Source organism: Myotis nattereri (genome assembly GCF_964212035.1).
Source record: "Myotis nattereri genome assembly, chromosome: 10".
NCBI lineage: Eukaryota > Metazoa > Chordata > Mammalia > Chiroptera > Vespertilionidae > Myotis > Myotis nattereri.
The window spans coordinates 27,431,668-27,452,110 of NC_138085.1; the positions used below are offsets into that span (position 1 = coordinate 27,431,668).

A 20,443-nucleotide genomic window follows, 5' to 3' on the forward strand; every position below is an offset into this window, starting at 1 on the left:
TCTCAGTCCATATACAAGTTTGAACTTCGAAAGGATTAACAATTCTAAATGTAAAATCAAAACCATACGAGAAAAGACGAGTGAATTCCTCTTTAATGTTGGTATGAAGAAATCTTTGTAACTACAACTCAAAGTCCTAAGGCAATAAAAGAATTAAGTAAATAAATTTAATTCCATAAAAATTTTAAAAGTTTAAATGACAAAAAAAAAACATTTAAAAAATCAGAAGACAGATGGTAAACTGGGAGAAGATATCTGCGATATATATGACAGACAATGGGCTCAAACCTTAATGCATAATACATTTCCATATTTATAAACCTGATACTATAACTATCCATGTACACTTTGTTTTATCGTTTAATATACTTGTGTGTTGGGTTAATAATATAACCCAATAAATAATACAAAGGACTAATAACTTAATACATATTTAATATATATTTTAACCCAGAAATCTCCCTACTAGGACTCTACCATCCCCAACAACTTGAAAGTACACACGCACAGCATTATTTGCTGCAGTATTGTTTATAATGTCAAATCCTGGAAACAGTCTAGATGCCCATTGGTGGGAGAGTAGTTGAATAAATTGTTGTGCCTTCATACACATAATGGCATATTATGAAATTGTTTAAAAATTAAGGATATTTTTGTAAAATTATATGTGCTATTTCCAGCATATGTTGTTAAGTTAAAAAAAAATAAATAAATAAAAGTGCACAATAATATCTATAGTCGACTATCCTAGGGAAGAAAGAATATATCAGAAAATACACCTAGAATGGAAGGAAACCCCAGAATGAATTATGAAAAGTAAGAAATTAACTAGTTATGATAGATGGTAGAATTCTAAGATGGCTCCCAAGGTTCCATCCCCTGGGTGCACGCCCTGTTCAATGGCCTCTCCCGGTCTGTGGGTGAGACCTGTGAATCGGATGGGATGTCACTCGTTGATTATGTTTAGTTATATGAAAAAAGGAATGTTTTTCCAAATGTAATTAAGGTCCCTAATCAGTTGTCTTGAGTTAATCAAAAGATTATCATGGTGGGCCTGGCCAAATCAGATGAGCCCTTAACAGAGGGAGTGGATCCTTATTGAAGAGACACTCAATTTTTGGCCTTGAAGGAGTAGATTGTCACATTGTAGAGGGGGCCACATGTCAGGGCCTCGGTTCTGCAGCCCCAAGGAGTTGAATTCTGCCAACAGCCAGGGAGCCTGATGGATTCCCGAGCCTCAGGTGAGATTGCAGCCCAGTTAACACTTGGATCACCAGGTCACCCAGCCTGGTGAGCCAGCAAACCAGCTTCCCCAGACCCAGACTCCTGACCACAGACACTGTGAGATAATAAATGGGTATTGCTTTAAGTTGCTAAATTTGTGGTAATTTATGATGCAGCAATATAAAATGAGTACAAGTACAAATGAATAACATTAAAATACTTTGGGCAAGAAAAGAACTAACCTAAGTAACTTTGGAGAACAGCATTTTTTCCAGGATAGAGTCAGGCTAAAAACAACAAGAACTGCATACAAACTGCCCTCTAGCTAGTCCATCTCTGGCTCAGGGGGTTACGGGTGAACTCTGCAACTTCAAGTGTATGTGAGGGTTGAACAGGTAAATGGATCCGTTGTGGATCATGAGCGTGAGGATTTCCACTGCTGGAGAAAGAAGCTGCAGATAAGGAGAGGGGTTGATGCGGGATTGAAATGGGAGGTGTTTGGGTTGATTATATGTGTATGAGTATTACGTATGAATATGTGTTCAGACACAGAGAAGTAAGTATGGAGGAGTGTGCATCCGTGAATTGGCATCCACGCATATAATCTTAGCTCTGTCTGCTGATGCCCGAGGAGCAACAACATCTGTGGTCATGAGCACATTTAGAGCCCACATCTTGGTTTCCAAACACTATTCTTCAGTAAATAACCCAGGGCTCTTGGGGAAGATCCCAGGGCTGGGGCTGAAAAAGTACAAGATGAGCCCGGAAAATAAGGAAGTGCTTTAAAACAATGGCTTTCTCCAAAGCTTTAAGTGCTTTAAAACATTGGCTTTCATCCACAATGGATGTCTCCAAAGAGCAGCGGAGCCTACCGGAGGAGCCCCCAGTGACCAAAGCAGGAATGAACTGAACGATAAAATAAATGATGACAGTATTGGATTAAAACCCACAAAATCAAATCAATATCCATGATTCTATAATGTATAATTAAATAAATAAATGTAATTGAATAAATGAATGGGAAAGAAAGGATAACCTTTCTATACAGAAGAATTTCAATTAGTACATGTGAGACATGAAAAAATTATCTCTAGGCAAACATCACAGTATCAGTTTTTGCAGGCAAGATACAACGATGGGCATGGCTCAGTGGTTGAGGGTTGACCTATGAACCAGGAGGTCAGGGTTCAATTCCCAGTCTAGGACACATGCCCTGGTTGCTGGCTTGATCCCCAATAGGGGGCGTGCAGGAAGCAGCCAATCAAGGATTTTCTTTCATTGATGTTTCTATCTCTCTGTCGCTTCCTCTCTGAAATCAGTAAAAATATGTAGATATTTTTAAAAGATACAACAATGAACGCTAGAGTCAATGCATGAAGGTCTGAAGAGAAACTGCAAGATACCAGTCACAAAGGGAAAACAGGGGAGTGTCTATTAGACAGCAGCTTAACCTAATGATAACGTGTAAGACAGATTAACATCTGATAGAATGCCTGACAAGAGACACAGCATCCCTTCTGTGGTGTCCTTGCCACAAATGTACAATCTCAATCTAATCAACAAAAAGAAATGGCAAACCCAAATTGATAGCTATTCTACAAAATAACTGACCGGGCCCTAACCGGTTTGGCTCAGTGGATAGAGCATCGGCCTGAGGACTGAAGGGTCCCAGGTTCGATTCTGGTCAAGGGCATGTACCTTGGTTGCAGGCACATCCCCAGTAGGGGGTGTGCAGGAGGCAGCTGATCAATGTTTCTCTCTCATCGTTTCTAACTCTCTATCCCTCTCCCTTCTCTGTAAAAAATCAATAAAATATATTTTAAAAAATAAATAAAATAACTGACCGGTACTTATCACAGTGCCAGGGTCATGAAAGACAAAGAAAGAATAAGGAACCGTCACAAACTAGAAAAGCTTAAGGAGAGACAATTAAATGCAATCACAGTGAGAGGTTTTTATCACACTTTTCTCAGAGAAAGGAAGGAAGAAAGGAAGGAAGGAAAGAAGGAAGGAAGGAAGGAAGGAGGGAAGGAAGGGAGGGAGGAAGAAAGAGAAAGATGGGGACAGCAGATCTGAACATATAAATTTGACTTAGATGACCTATATACCCAGTAATAGAATACATGTTTAGTTGAGAGCACAGGGCACATTTACAAATATAGACTAAATGCTGGGCTACAAAACATGGCTCAAAAGTCATACAGAGGCCTGGCCAGTGGGCTCAGTGGGTGAGTGTCAACCCACAAATCAGGAGGTCAGGGTTTGATTCCCTGGTCAGGGCACATGCCTGGGTTTCGGGCTCAATCCCCAGTAGAGGCATGCAGGAGGCAGCCAATCCATGATTATCTCTCATCATTGATGTTTCTCTCTCCCTCTCCCTTTCTCTGAAATCAATAAAAATATATATTTTTTAAATCACACAAAGGATTTGCTAAACCACAGTGCAGTTATACTAGAAATCAGAACAAAAAGATAACTAGAAACCCCCAACCTCAAGGTCCAGGAGAGACTGATGCTGAAGTGGGGGCAGGAGATGTTTAGCACCGTCTCTCCCAGAGCTGCTGCCAGGACGCTCACGCTGACTGCGCAGGGCACACCTCAAAGGCCCTGCTCCGTCCCCAGACTCTGGAGCAAGTGGTACCAGGGGCCGGCCCTGTTTACCAATCAGTGTGACTGATTTTACATATCCATATCCATGCTTGTGTATATATGAGGCCCATTTACATATCCATATCCATGGATACATATGTGTATATGTGGATATGAATACACATAGGTACACAGTTCTTTATATACATTTTTTTTAAAGGAAAAGGAGGGATGGGAAGAAAAGAGGATGGGAATGGGAAGTGGGAAAGAGGGAGAGAAAGAGGAAATGTCTGGAATAAAATACACCCCAGTGTTCCTTGTGGTTATCTCCGGGACGTAGGCTTATGTGTAATTCCTTTCTTCCTCGTTTCATTCACATTTTCTAAATATTCATCGTAGGATATATTTTGAAGCAAAAGGAAGCATACACTGTGCTGGTCTCCCCTTGTGGGGTCTTCCTGGCACCCTGCCTGCTGCCAGCTCTGCTCTGCTGACGTGGTGGCTTCTTTCTGGCTCCTGAGAGCAGACCCGGCAGAAGCACTGGAACTCACCAGCCAACGCGTGGCCTGCTCTGAGGCCTCCACTGCCTTTCCCAGCAGCTGCCTGACAGCCGAGGGAGCCCAGCCCGAGCCAGAATATGCATTATTTGCAGTATTGCCCTGACGGATGGGCTGGACCATCTCCCATGGTCATGAGCACGGATAATTCACTTTATAAATAATTCACCTGCCCATATCAGACACCAAAAGGACATTTAACGTCTCTCAAATTTAACGTACCTTTTTTTGTGTGTAATTACAAAATGCATTGCATTAGAAAACTGAGAATGTACAAAAGAGTATAAAATTGGTATACAATCACTATGTTCTCAAACTCCTAAGTAAATTAATATCTTGGCAATTTTTTCATGATTTTTTAAAAATATATTTTATTGATTTTTCATGGAGAGGAAAAGAGAGAGACAGAGAGTTAGAAATATCGATGAGAGAGAAACATCGATCAGCTGCCTCCTGCACACCCCCCACCGGGAATGTGCCCGCAACCAAGGTACATGCCCTTGACCGGAATTGAACCTGGGACCTTTTAGTCCGCAGGCTGACGCTCTATCCACTGAGCCAAACCGGTTAGGGCTCATGATTTTTTTTCATTTTACATAAACACAGAACAATCTTCAAAATCAGGAAATTAAATATTGACACAATGCTTTTGGCGGTTGTGAATCATGCTGCTATAAACATGGGTGTGCAGATACCTGTTCGAGTCCCTGCTTTCACTCCTTTTAGGTATAAGCCCAAAAGTGGTGTTGTTGAACCATGTGGTGATCCTATTCTCAATTTTTTGACGACTCATACACAGTTTTGAATCCTCTTTATTTCCAAGTCACTTAACTTTTGAGCATGATTATCTTCAACAATATTTTGTCACTTTTTATTTTTATATAATTTCAAACTTTCCAAAAAGTTGCAAAAATAATGTAACAAACTCTGACATATCCTTCAGCCAGATTCACCATTTGTTCTCATTTTGCCATATTTGTTATTCTCTCTTTCTCTCTATGCATGTGTATGGATGTGTGTGTGCATGTGTGGATGTATGTACATGTGTCAGTGTGTGTGTCCATGTATACATGTGTATGTGTAGAAAGTCCCAGATATGATGCTTCTTTACCCCCAAATAATTCAACATGGGCTGCCTGTGGAAAGGACGTTCATTTTCATAAACACAGAACAATCATCAAAATCAGGAAATTAAATATTGACAAAATGCTATTATATAACTCAAAGTCAATATTCAAATTTTGTTCATTGTCTACCCTGGCTGGTACACTCAGTGGTTAGAACACCAGCCCCATATTCCAAAGGGTCCCGGGTTCTATTCCCAGTCAAGGGCATGTCCCTGAGTTGCAGGTTCAATCCCTGGCCCCAGTCAGGGCCCATGCAGGTGGCAACGAATTGATGTGTCTCTCAAATCAATGGTTCCTCTCTCTCTCTCTCTATCTCTCCCTCTCTCCTCCTCCCTTCCACTCTCTATAAAAATCAATGGGAAAAATACCCTTGGGTGAGGATTAACCAAAAAAAAATTTTGTTAATTGTCCCCAATCTGAGAACATGCATTAAATTTGTGTTGTTTTTTTATTTGTTAATCCTCACCAAGGGATATTTTTCCCATTTTTAGAGAGAATGGAAGGGAGGGAGAGAGAGACGAACATTGATGTAAGAGACACATTGATTGGGTGCCTCATGCACTCACCCTGACTGGGGCCAGGGATTGAATCTGCAGCCTAGGTCTGTGCCCTTGGCTGGGAATCAAATCCTCCACTCTTTGGAGTGTGGGACCGATGCTCTAACCACTGAGCACTCCAAACGGGGGAAATTTAATGGCTAAGTTCTGTGGTGGACAGTTCTAAAGATGCCCCAACTAGAAATCTCCGCCTCCTGGTTAGTCAATCAAATCTTAATCTGGTCCTGCTGGGAAGGGGCTTTGCCAATGGAATTAGGGTGATAATTAGCTGACCTTAAAATAGAGAGATGACCCTGGACTAGCCAGGTGGGTCCAATGTCATCACACGAGCCCTTGAAAGCAGAGGAGGAAGGCAGAAGCAGACGTCAGAGAGAGAGGTTTGAAGCATGAGAGGAGCTTGACCTGACATCGCTGGGGGGGCCGTCTAGAATGCAGGCTGCCTTGGCGAGCAAAGACCAGCCTGTGTCTCACGGCCTTAAGAAAGGGATTCCTCAGACCCATGACCACAAGGAACTTGGTTTGGCCAACCCGAAAGAACCTAGAAGCAAATTCTTCCCAGGACCTCTGTGTAAAGAGTCAGGCCCGCCAATACCTTGATTCTGGCCTGTGAAACCCAAAACAGAGAAACCAGTCAGGCCCACCGACTTCTAACCTACACACCTGTGAGGGAATGAATTTGTGTTGTTCCGAGTTCCTCACTTTGTGATAACCTGTTACAGCAGCGATGCGTATTTGGCTTTTCCCTTTTGATAGTTACATGCTTTCTCCTCTGTTTGCTCCCCTGCTCCTGCGGGCAGGGCCTGTGAAGGTCTTACTCTGCATTTTAGCACCATGCATTGTGCCTGACATCTTAGCAGGCGGTCAGTGCAGGCTGCTGGATGAAAGGGGAAGACTTAGGGACTCTTTCTATTTGACAGATAGATCTGAAGCAGTTGTTCATTGCTGCCACGCTCTGGGCACGATGACTTTCTCATGCCCTCATGACAGTCCTGTGAGGGAGGTTTGGTTATCATGTCTACCTTGACAGATGAGGCACAGACAGGTTTCAGAACTTAGCCAGACAATGAGTAAGTGTTCAGGTGGACTCAAACACAGGAATCTAGCTGCAGCATCTACAGTTTGGTTGGGGCAGTAAAAGTGTAACACTTTTGTTACAACATGTAAGTTGTAATCAACGTTCATTTATAGAGTTCAGTTTTGTTGCTATAACTAGGTCCTTTTCTATTAAACCTGGGATTGGAATTTAATATGGAAATAATTTGCATGCAGGTTTACTAAAAGGACCAGGCCTCATGCACTGAATGGAAGACATGCAAATGGTGTTTAGACAACTCTGAGAATTCTTCTCTCTATAATAAAAACAATCTGTGAAATAGGAATGAATCTGGAAACCTTATGATGGGACATACAACTGCTTCTTAATGCAAAACCCGGCCAACTAATTCTGAAATGTTTTCATATTGAAAGTACATCCCAACTAATAACATATTAAGCAAGTTTACTTTATATTTTTTAAAATAGGTTTTTATTGATATTTTTGGAGAGAAAGAGGAAGGGAGTGGGATAGAGAGATAGAAATATCGATGTGAGAGAAACATGAATCAGCTGCCTCCTGCATGCCTCCCTGCTAGGGACTGAGCCCAAATTCAGGGCATGTGCCCCGACAGAGAATCGAACCAGTGACCTCTTGGTTCATGGGGTCAATGCTCAACCACTGAGCCACACCGGCAGGGCTTCTTTATGTATTATCAATTCATTTTTCACACCTGACTTGACTCAAATAAGGCTCTATTACTCTCCTTCTGCAGACGTGTCAGTGTAAAGGGCTCACATTCTCTGAAATCATTACCTTTTAGCGATTTGCACGAACTCCTCACTCGCCTGAGCCAATTCCTCTGCGGTCTTCTCCAGAGAGGCGAAGGCCTCGCTCTCCGCGCCGTTCCTCTCCGTGCACAAGATCAGATGGCACAGCTGAACCGTCATCGGCAAGACGAGTCTCTTGATGGCCTCATTCGGAATCATGGAGCCAATGTCATCGAAGACAAAATACTCCATCTCTTCCTGTCTGTGAACGGAAGTGGCAGGGTCACAGCCCGGGCTGACGGGCACGCAAGGTGCTTCTCTCGGACGTGATGCTCACCTAATCTTTTCTCTACAATGGGAAAGAAATCTATGAATTACTAAAAGGACGAATGGGGTAACTGTCAGGACCTCACAAGTGTAGAGTAGGTTGTGGCTTAGCAGCAGGTGAAAAGCGTGATTCAGACAATGAGATCGGCTCAGAGAAAATGGAAAGCGGACCTACAAGCTGCATCGGCTTAAGGAATGGTTAATGACGGAACACGACTGAGGTCCTTGTTATTTGCACATGTAGAACGAACATATTTTGCCCAACTTTCACTCTGTGACGCTCCTCAGAACGAGGGTGAAAGCCACGTGGCAGGAGAAGGTCCTCCGGGAGCCTGAATGGGCATCTGAAGACGAAGTTCTCACAGATGCTAGGAGCACTGTTGCCTGGGGGTTAGTCAACGGCCTTCCCCAGGCAGGTGGTTTGCAAAGAGGGATGACTACTCAAAGGGTGTTATATAGGAAGGTCAAGCCCTGTGTTGGTGGCAGACAGATTTCCAATGCTGAAATGCTGGGACTTGTTCGGTTTTAGGCTCTCATTCAAAATTCCTCTCAACTAGAGATGAAAAGAGGGACCTCAGACTTGCCCTTCTCCTTAGGATAAAATAGATTACCACAGGTCAAAGGTCCCTGTGTCAGATGAATTATACACATTCTATTCCAAAACGCAGATCGCTGTGGAAGCAAGGATGGTGATCTGGCCTGGAATTCCAGAGGGGAGGCTCTTGGAGACCTTAGTTTATCTTCTCAGGGGCATTTGACAATCTGGGCACAGGCGGAGGAATAGGGCCTGGACTAATCAGCAGTCCTGTGCTGGGGAAACATTTCAAACACATTTTCTAATAAAACAACCCCACCCCTAGAAACACCACATAGTCCCACTGCTAAAAATTGAACACACAAAAAAATCTTAAAGCATCCAGAGAAAAAAGGGGTGCTGTCTTTAGAGGAGCAGAACTGAGTTATCTACATATTTCCGTGTCCGTACAACCTTATGTCAAAACCTCACGGAAGCCCTGACCAGTTTGGCTCAGTGGATTGAGTGTCGGCCTGCGGACTGAAAGGTCCCAGGTTCGATTCCGGTCAAGGGCATGTACCTGGGTTGCGGGCACATCCCCATTAGGAGATGTGCAGGAGGCAACTGATTGATGTTTCTCTCTCATGGATGTTTCTAACTCTCTATCCCTCTCCCTTCCTCTCTGTAAAAAAAATCAATAAAATATATTAAAAAAAAAAAAACTCAGGAAAATCAAAAGGCCAGAGGCTTATTCAGTCACACAAAGGTCCCTTTAAACAGTGAAGGGGTCCCTCTTGGCTCCTCGCTGTGAACCAGCAAGGCCTTGGGAAGCGGCAGAGCTCCTCTCCGCAGGAGCTCAGGATACTGAAGGCTTATCTCTGAAGGACCACGGCTCTAGCACCCGGCCCTGCGCTGGTCATGTCTGTGGACGCAGCTGCGAGAGAGGGTCTCTCCGTCATGCAGGAGGCCCCGGACCCTTACCCTTGGCTGTAATTGGGATGTGATTGCTCTGAGACAGTCTCGTTGTCTCTTCAATAATCAAAGATACTCAATAGCATCAAACAAGCCTACTGCCCCTTAGTTACTATTACTTCCCCTGCATCTCTAAAAACCAACAGTGCTGCATGAGGAAGTGCCTCCCTGTGGCTGTTTCTTCTTTCAGTTCACCACAGGTAAACGTTTTTGTAATTGAGCAGCTAAATTATGGCCATTTTGTGTGGTGTCAGATGGGTACTAGACTTAACAGGGTGATCACTGCATAAGTTATATACATGTCTAGTCACTGTGCTGTACACCTGCTATGAATATAATATTATATGTCAACTGTAATTGAAAATTATGGCAATTTTATCAGCACATTGCCAGCTGGCTGGTGAGTGGCCCAGCTCTAGAGTCTGTCCTCAGCGTCGGCTTCCCAGGACCTTTCCCAGGATGACTTTCTCAGGCTGGACTCCCTGAAACAGGTGTGTCATGATACAGGGGTCTGGGTGACACGAGTCACTGAGGGAGTGAAGCAGGATAGTGCTGTGGTCTGCACGGTGTGTCCCCCAAAATTCATATGCTGAAACCTAACCCCCATGTAATGTTAATAAAGGTGGGACATTTGGGGAGTGATTAGGTCATGGGGGATAGAGCCCTAGCGTGTGGGATTTGTGTCCTTATTTCAGACCCAGAGAGCTCTGTGGCCCCTTCCACCCTGTGAGGACACCAGGGCAAAACAGCCCCCTAAGATGCAGCCTATGATCCAGGAATCAGGCCCTCGCCAGACACTGGATCTGCCAGTGCTTGATCTTGGACTTCCAGCCTCCACAACAGTGAGAAATAAAGTTCTGTTGTTCATAAGCCACCCAGTCTGTTGTATTCTGATAGAGCAGCAGGAAGGGACTAAGTCAATAGGAAATGGGACAGAGACAAGCAGTGTCTTGGCCTGATATATGGGGGAGCTCTAGAGCATAAACCATATTGCAGAGTTGCTCCCTTTAAGGCAAGGGGCCAGCATTTGGTACCCCATGTCTTAGTTCAGCTGCTATAGTAAACAAGAAACCCTTAATTCCCACAGCTCTAGAGGCTGGAAGTCTGAGATCAAGGTGCCAGCAGACTCAGTGTCTGGTGAGGACTCTCTTCCTGGTTTGCAGATGGCAGCCTTCTTGTTGTGTCCTCACATAGCAGAGACAGATATCGTGTCTGCTCCTGTTTTTAGCAGACACTAACCCCATCATGAGGGTCCCACTTTCATGACCCAATCTAACCCAAATTGCCTCCCAAAGTCCCCACCTCCAAATACCATCACACTGGGGCTTCAACATACAAATTTGGTGGGGGACACAAACCTTATTCACATCATTTTCACTTGTTAATGTGGGCGGCCTCCCAGATCCCCTCCCCAAGGCCAGGCACAGTGTTGAGGGAACATCTACACTGTGAGTCAGGTGAGGTGATTCCTGAGCTGAGGGCAATTCTTTAGAGAAGGGATGAGCCGTGGATCAGCAGCCAGAGGTGGATGCATTGACCTGGCGAAGGAAGCCCACCTCAGGGAAGGATATACTGATAGACCAGGTACAGTGGGGCCTTGACTTATGAGTTTAATTTGTTCTGAGACCAAGCTCGTTAAGGAGCTCGTTAACTCAAATTACTCTGTCAACTCAATGCAAAAAATCGGCTGAGAGTCAGCTGGTATCTCAAAAAACTCATTAGTCGGGACACTCCTAAGTCAAGTCCCCACTGTACAACTCATGTGCCCACCCTTACAGCCAGTGCTGGGATTGGCCCCACAGACCTCATGGACTAAAGGTGGGGGAGGAGGATTCTATATGCAAAACCAGTTCCTGTGGTCAGAGGAAGGATACCAAGCAGAAAAACAACAGGAAGCACTACCTTAAAATGTTAGATACCAAAGAATATAATATAGTATATTTGAGATGATACACAAAAACAAAGTGATCAACCTACTATCTAAAGTAATTTTGCTAAATGTGTAACTCTCTAATTGTATTACCCAGAACACATTGATTAAAAAATTATTTAAGTAAGCAACATCATCAGTGACTTCATGTCTCAGAAGCATCGCAAACAAGGGAACTGCTCTCCAAAAAGTAGGGGATAATCAGTCTCACACGTCACTAGCTGAAGTGAGCACAGACTCAGGGCCGCGTCATTAAGTCTGTGCCAAACTCCCAAGGCAAAGAGTGGCTCTCAGAAGGTCAGCTTCCAACCCTACAGCTCCAGCCACACCCTCAGCCCAGTGCAATCCCCCTTCTCCTGGACCATCAATGCCCACACATAAGCCCTCTCTCAGGCCATTGATGAGCTCCTGTGACAGGATGGTTTTCCATCCTTTAAAATGTGCTGCTCCCAAACGGTAGACTCCACTGATAGCAGGACTAGTGGTGGAGATAGGAGTGGCCTTTCTCGCTGTCCTACTGGGGGGATTTGTGCTATAAGTCTGGAAACCCTGGTCCCCAAAGCAGGATGTACCCACAGGAAAAGTCCCACTAAACGGTAAGTAGTGGGTGCCGCGGGGCCCATGGAGACTCCACCAGCCAGAGCACCTGGTACTCTGACTTGGCCACTGATGGCTCACAGCTGCCCCCTCCCATGCGATTGCTCTGAGCTGGCAGACCTATTTTCCCTGGGGAGTAATTCCTTCCCCAGGGTGACCCTAACCAATGACTAAATGGTACGGAGTGTAAATGGTCAGGCCTCCGTGCCTCCAGGGAAATATCCTGTGGGTCAGCACAGGTCAGACTTGACCCGAGACCACATTCTTCCCTCCCTCCTCTACTGGCTTTTCCTGAAGGGAGTGTCTTCCATCACGTGCCTCCAAACCAGTCTGTCCAGTTAGCGCTGAGCCCCACGCCTGTGGAGAGCCAGGCTCTGTGCTGGGCGACGGCAATGGGGGTCTGTCTGTGTATATAGCCATCCAAGGGATGGAGACGGTGTGACCAAGTCCTGAAGATGTTGCTAAACCCTTGGATTCAGGCAAAAAGTTGTCCTCCAACAACTCTTTTTTGTTTTTGCTAAAACCACTTTGATTGGGTTAATGAGGCCCAGCACGTACACCTGGGAACCCTGGAGGGATGGGGACCTTCCAGGCTGTACAGCTACAGGTGGCCCACGGCTCTGCTTACAGGGGTGGAGGGAGGAGCTGCAGAAAACTGGCCGACTATCTGAATTATAAAAAAATACATAAGAACGAAGTTGCTGTATCTAGTATTATTTTTTTGCTTTAGTGGATCTTGTCTTCTCATTTTTAAATGGATAACTCACATGATGTATTTAATATGAACTCAGTTAATGGAACATTTGAACACAAAAATGTGTTATAAAATGAACCATTCCAGATAACAAAGAGTTTAACACATAAGGAAAGGGGGATGTGATTACCCCTGCTTTTGAGTATGCCAAAAATCAGCCAACCCCATCTACACCAAGAACGTGAGTTGATAAGAACACATATGTAATAACTTAATCAATAAAAAAAAAAGAAGAACATGAGTTGACTGTCAGTCCTGAGAGTTCAGCGCCCAGAGAATCAACAAGGGAGAGCACAGCCTTTTGCTTACCTCGATGGGAAGACACTGTCCACCCAGAAGCGCAGGAGCAGATGACAGGATTTACTCCGAATGTCAGAAATCCACTGCTGTTTCTAACCAGCAACAGGAATCTATTTACATCCACACTGCAGGTCAAGAAGCGGCCTCTCCAACACCTGTCAGCCGACGCTGCTGCTGACGTCACAGGTGGCATTGGTAACAAGCAAACTTCATAACTTATGCATGGGCCTCCGGAGGGCCTGCCGTCTGCACCCCTGGAAGTCCTGCTTGTGTACAGGAATCAGAACTAGATCCGCGCATGAGAAAGAAGCTCAGTGTTTTCATCCATCCAGTCATAAAAATGAGACTCAACTACGGGTCTTCAAAAAGTTCTGTTGTGGAGGATTGAGAGGAAATTCGGCACTGGGGCTAATGAAGACCAGAGGATGAATAACTAAGCAGTTTCACTCACCTGGCTTCTTTCTAGGTCCCTTGTATGATTTTCACAAGGATTGGGTTTGTGAGTGACTATTCAGGCCGCTGTCTCTTGGGACAATAAAAGGAATGGGGGCTTACACTGGATGGGAAATAGACGCAAAGATGGATTCGATATGGGCTGTGTCCCAGGTTTTTTCCTCACATCATCTCACTTATTCCAGAGAGCAATCAGGTATTTATAGCTTCCTTTGGCAATTGAGGAAACCAGAGCTGGGGGTGTATAAGTGGTGCCAAACCTCTGAGAATTACTTCCTCTTCTAATGATCATCCATTCCTTGACTCGCAATAAGTTCCCAAAGACTACAGTGTTTGAGGTGTGTCTGCTCAGGAAGACAGAAGCCACGAGGTGCCGAAAAAGGGGACTTGATTCAAGGAATTAATGACAAAAGTGTTGGGAGGGATGGTAGTTCAGGCAGGACTGGGTTGATCTGAAGGAGACCCAGCCCCTGTCGCAAAGAATTGCTTGGTGGGGAACACCTCCCAATGCCTAGTGTTGAGGTTTCTGCTGGGCAGTGGAGACAGGCTCAGAAGAGAATGAAACAGGAGGGAAAATCGGTTTTTCAACTCAGCCCCAAATCCACGTGGTGGAATAATGAGCAGCTCTGGGCTGTGCAAACTGGACGGGAAGAGCTCCTGGAGACACATCGTCTGAAAAAGACCTACATGGTCCATAAACGTTTGTACGGCATGACATGCAGGAGGAGCCGCTGAAACCCGGGTCAGGGACAGGCAGCGGAACATTTCACTTACACTCTTCCTTTCCACGGAGCTTTTCATTTTATTGCTTAACTTCCTGGTTGTAAAAAACAAAACAAAACAAACACATTTCTTATCACTGCTCACAGAACCTTTAAAAACTTTCTTTAAAAAAAAGTTTTTATTAAGTTTTCTTTCTTCAAAATGTCCTACCTAAAGAACAGGCCTTCGTGAGCGGCTGGAATGTAGAGCTGACAGGCAAAGGGTGCCCACCCGGGGCCTGGTGGCAGCCTGTGGCTTGAGCTTGAGCTGCAGGCTGCATGTCCCCAGGCCACACTTGAGCCCTCACACTGCGGGATGGAGTCAGGGGGAGGACAGGAGGCGTGAGCCTGAGCAGAGTCCGGGGCCCTGCCTGCCAGCATTCCCAGGTTCTGGCGTGGACTTCCTAGGAGTCTGAGGATTCTAAAGACCCTGGTCTTCCCCGTCGTCCGTATAAACGTGTATTTGTAAGGTAGGAAGGCAGACATTTATTTAGCAGCCTATCGGCTCCTTATAACTTTTAAAACCTAGACACCTGGACAGACATTGCCCTACAGCTATTCAATGTGGGCCCGCTCTGTCGCGTTCCTTACTTAGTTTCTCAGCCTGATTCTTCACATCTTCTCTGCTGAGGATTTACCTCTTGGGTTGTCCCTTGAAGTATCCAATTCGGGGTTTCTTTTGTGTCTGTTTTTTGCCCCCACCCCCTCAGCCCCGAGACGTCCGCCCGCCACAGGCACACAAGTCCACGCACCCAGCTGCGGATCCAGGGCGCCTGCGTCTCAAGTGCCTCGGACCTGCCATGCCCGCCCTCTGCCTGCTGTTCTTCCAAACTCCCTCCAAGGGCGTGGCCCGGCCTCTGACCTCCTCCCCTTGGCTGTGCGGAGGGAACCCCCCAGCTACTCTGCGGAAGGGCCCTGATGGGGCGCCCCCCAAACCCGCTTCCAATCGGGAAAGGAGTCTCCTGCCTGACCGCCTTCCAGAGGGCACCCCTCGATTGGAGGGGGTTGTCTCTTAACCCCCCTCCCCCGCACGCCAGGGTGAAAGCCCCAAGCGCCCCTCTGGGAACCCGGCTCCCCTGGCTCCCCTGAAACAGGAGGAAAGAGAACAAATCCCGCTGCTGCGCAGGGGGGTACCCACCCTCAACCTGCAAAGGGAATCCCATGCGCCAGTGGGAAGCCACAGTGGGAGGGAGAGCACGAGCTCAGGCGCTGCCAAGGGCTGAGGGTCCTGCAGGCCAGGCCCCGGCTCTTAGGGCTCCTGGAGGCGGCTGTCAGCAGCCAGGGCCGCACCACCCTGAACTCGCCTGATCTTGTCTGATCTCAGAAGCTAAGCAGGATTGGGCCTGGTTAGCACTTGGGTGGGAGGCCACTTGGGAATACCTGGTGCTGTAGGTTTTTTTGGCCCCCAGACCCCGCCACAGGCACACAAGCCCACAGGCCTAGCCCAATTCAGTTCTTTTGTCAACTGGCTTGCCAGTCTCTTTATGACTAGTTTGTAATTCCTTGTGCACAACACACACCTCAAACATCACATTCTGCTCTGAGTTTCCTTTTTATTCTCTTGACTAGAGTCCCAGTGCATGAAATTTGTGCAGGGGGAGGGGGACCTAGGCGGGGGGGAGGGTCCCTCAGCCTGGCCTGTGTCCTCTCGTAATCCGGGACCCTATGGGGAATATTGGTCCTAAACCGGCAGTCGGACATCCCTCTCACAATCCAGGATGCTGCATGCACCAGTGACCATACTTTTCATACAGGGGAAAGGCATCTTGCTGTTGTATGGGCAGCTACATGTTTTTGCCCTGATTATGAAAACAGTACATAACATGATCCTTCTGAGGCAGTAGTACCATTTTCCCCATCTTATGGGTGGAAAAACTGAAGCAGAGAGATGTTAAGTAATGGACTTTGTCACACAGTTATAAGTGTCAGAATCAGGGCTGACCACAAAACGTGCAAGCCAGAGTCCATGCATGTCATTGCTGCAGCATCCTGTTTTTTCAGTGTTAGAGTAGCTTTGCCAGGCTTTAATTTTTAAATCTATGAGACTGTTCCCAATATATAGGGTAGGGTCCCTAGGCCTGGCTGGCAATCAGGGCCATCTGTGGGGCAACCGGCAGGGGGGGGCAATTGGGGGCCCCCTGCTGGCAGCTGCTTTGGTTGGCGACCTGGCACCACCTGCTGGCTGTCCCCCACCCCCCGTCCCCCTCCCCCTATCGCTGCTGCCAGTTGCCTCCCTCTGGTGGGGGGGCGGTGTCTGCCCCCTGGTGGTCAGTGCACGTCATAGCAACCAGTCATTCCGCCATTCAGTTGATTTGTATATTAGGGTTCTATTATATAGGCTGGTGTCTTTTAATGAGTGAAAGCTTTTAATTTCAAAGTTGCCTATTTATCAGTTTTTCTTATTCCTAGAGACTTCTGTGGTATTTTTTAACAAATATTTTCCTAGTGTAAGATCACAAAGGTTTTTCTGCTGCTTTTTTGGTTTTGTTTTTTAATCTTAAAAGCATTATTGCTTTACCTTTCAAATTTAGAGGCATTAGATTGCATGAATCTGCCACTGATTTTGTGTGGTAGAGCTTGAGATTAATTTTGTCTTCCAATGGATATGCAGTGACCTAGCTCCATTTACCAAAAAGACCATCCTTTCTCCCACTGGTGTCACCTCTATCATGAACCAAGTGACTGTATATATGTGGGTTGCTTTCCATTGGTCTGCCTCTCCCTGTGCCAAAACCGTACTTTCTCAATTCCTACAGCTTTGTAGTTAAATACTATGTTTCACAGTCCTTTTTATTGCATGCCCTGACCGGGAATCGAACCGTGGTTCATAGGTTGACGCTCAGCTACTGAGCCATGCTGGCCGGGCTCACAGGTCTTGGTATCTGATACTGTGAGTCCTCCAACTTTCTTCTTCAAGATTGCCTTTGCTATTCTTGGTCCTCTGCATTTCTGGATAAATTTTGAATTGCCTTGTCCGCTTCCATACAGAGTTCTGTAGCCGTTTTGTTTGGGATTGCACTGGACCTACAGGTCACTTTTTGGCAACAATCAACAGCTTAACAATTCTGAGTCTCCCCATTTTGAACATGGTATATTCTTCCACTTATTTTGTGCTTTAAAATTTACATTTTATCATGTTCAGTGTAGGGACTGCCGTTTTCATTAGTCAATCATTATGTTGTACACCTAAAACAAAGAGAATGAAATGTCAAGTATGTCTCAATTTTTAAAAGTGTATTACTTAATTTCCAAGCAGCTTAGCTCCACCAAAGTCATAGAAAATGTTCAAAATTCTTTGGATCCTTTGAAATTTGTTAAGGTTTGCTTTGTGAACCAGCAAACAATGAGTCTTGGTAAATTTCTTACACCTTTGGTTCCTCTATTGTTATTGATTGTACGTTCTGCCTCCAGGTGAGGAAGAAGGCCTGCTCAAATTCTAAGATCCAGACTAGGAAAAGGGGTACATCACTGTTTGCATTCCCTTGGCAAGAAGATAATGGCCACGTTGCCAGGCCTAATGCACAGGGATGGTAAGCTGAATTCTCACAAGGTCCTCCCTCTGTAGGATGTCAGGAGAGCTGCAGGGTGTCCCCCACAATCTTCCCACTACGCAACTCCAGTTGAGAGGTGGGGAGTCTCTCTCCACAGCTCTGGTAGAAAAATTCCAAAGAAAATCAGATTGGCCAGATTTGAGTCAGTTTTCTATGTTAAACCAATCACCATGGCAAAGAGAGGCAATGGTCCTGTTGGGCGAGTCTGGTTCCCACAGACCCATGGAGGGGTGAGGAAGCTGAGGCCATATCCCTGCAGGATAGAGGGCCCAGGCTGGGAGCCTGTAAGCACTCCTGCATTTTGGAGTCGGTCCCAGAGCAAGCTTCCCACAGCAGGTGAATGCCTTCAGGTGGTGGCAGAGGTGGGGGTCCCTACGCCAAACAGACATGTTCCCACCCCAGGGAACACAGGCAGAAATGGGAGAGAGAAGGGTGCCTTTACAATACTCGAGGTAGATACCTGCACACGGGAGCTCACGACGCAGAGATGACGCGGAGTGTTGTTTTTTTTTTAATATATTTTTATTGATATCAGAGAGGAAGGGAGAGGGAGAGAGAGATAGAAACATCAATATGAGAGAGAATCATTGATCGGCTGCCTCCTGCACACCCCCTACTGAGGATCAAGCCCGCAACCCAGGCATGTGTCCTTGACCAGAATCAAACCTGGGGCCCTTCAGTCCGCAGGCCTACGTTCTATCCACTGAGCCAAACCGGCTAGTGCGAATGTCCTTTATGTAAAGAAGCATAAAAATGTGAGGCACATGGCTGATGTAGATAATTTATGAGAGAGACTGAAAGTTTCTTTGTCCCTCAAATGCACCAAGAGTTGAAGGGACTTTAAAGACTTACCCACTCAGAAGAGGAAATCTGGGTCCGGAGAAGGGAAAGCAAGGACCCAGTGCCTGTCAGTGTGGAGGCGGGCAGCGGTCCGGGTTCCTGGGGCCTGTGCAGGATCCAGTCCCCAGAGAGACCTAAAGTCCCCACGCTGAGCGACACCCAGGGGGTCTCAGCAGGTGAATGAAGCCTCAACCCCAAAGAACCACAGCCACCAAACACTCTGGGTTCTCCGTGGTCCTAAAGCAGGAAAAGAAAGGACACACATCTTGGACACAGCTTAAAGAGACATTTTAAGGATAAAAACACTTCTGAGGCCCCAACCATCCTCAAAATGGAAAGGGAACCCACTGTATGGGAAAGCATATTCACCAATGATACATCTGATAGAGGTTAATTTCCAAAATATATGAAGAACTCATACAACTCAACAGAAGGTAGACAAACAATCCAATTAAAAAGTGGGCAAAGTACCTGAATAGACACTTCTCCAAAGTGTCTACTCAGATGGCCAAGAGACATATGAAAACATGCTCAAAGTCACTGATCATCAGAGAGATGCAAATTAAAACAATAATGAGGTATCACTTCACACCTGCCAGAATGGCTATCATCAATAAATCAACAAACAACAAGTGCTGGCAAGGTGGGGGAAAAGGAACCCTTGTGCACTGCTGGTGGGAATGCAGACTTGGTGCAGCCACTGTGGAGAACAGTATGGAGTTTCCTCAAAAAATTAAAAATGGAACTGCCTTTAACCCAAAGATCTCACTTCTGGGAATATATCCTAAGAATCCCAAAACACCAATTCGAACGAATGCACTCCTATGTTCATAGCAGCGCAATTTACAATAGCTAAGATCTGGAAACAGTCCAAGTGCCCACCAGCAGATGATTGGATAGAAAAGCTGTGGCACATCTACACAATGAAATACTACGCAGCTGTAAAAAGAAGGATCTCTTACCTTTTGAGACAACATGGAGGGACCTGGAGAGTATTATGCTAAGTGAAATAAGCCAGTCAGAGGAAGACAAATATCACATGATCTCACTATATGTGGAATGTAATGAACAAAATAAATTGAGGAACAAAAATAGGTCCAAAGACATGGATGCATGGAACAGACTGACAGATTTTAGGAGGGTGGGGGGGGGGGGCGGAGGGAGGATGGGAAGAGATTAACCAAAGATGCATACAGAGTGTCCCCCCCAGATGCACACACACTTTAACAACTGATAGCTCAATTTTGAAAATGAAATGCATTTTAATAAACACTACTTTTATAACTATTCAAAGTGTGTATACATGGTTTTGGGACACCCTTTACATGCATAACCCATGGACACAGCCAATAGTACTGTGAAGGCCTGGGGTGGAGGCAGGAGGGCAAAAGAGGGGAGATGGGGAACATCTGTAATACTGCAAACAATAAAAACAAATTTAAAAAATAAAATAAAATAGTAGTGGAGAATCCCTCTTCTGCAAGCACCGCCCCCAGCTGTGACCCTGGGCTGCGGAGGACGCGACCCTGTCCGGGTTCCTCTCCAACGCACCTCCCCACGCCCCTTGCAGGCCCCGCGCGGGCACAC

General features: G+C 45.8%; 1 protein-coding gene across 1 annotated transcript in view; it reads right to left on the bottom strand.

Moving 5' to 3' along the window:
• LOC308526407 (uncharacterized protein) overlaps positions 1 to 20,443 on the bottom strand; it is a gene marked incomplete at its 5' end in the record, with an annotated part of 39,167 nt that overhangs the window by 18,280 nt on the left and 444 nt on the right. Inside the window, one exon of the mRNA XM_081101526.1 lies at positions 7,904 to 8,119. Within this exon, the coding sequence (XP_080957652.1) occupies positions 7,904 to 8,119 (216 nt within the window). The remainder of the gene's footprint in view (positions 1 to 7,903; positions 8,120 to 20,443) is intronic.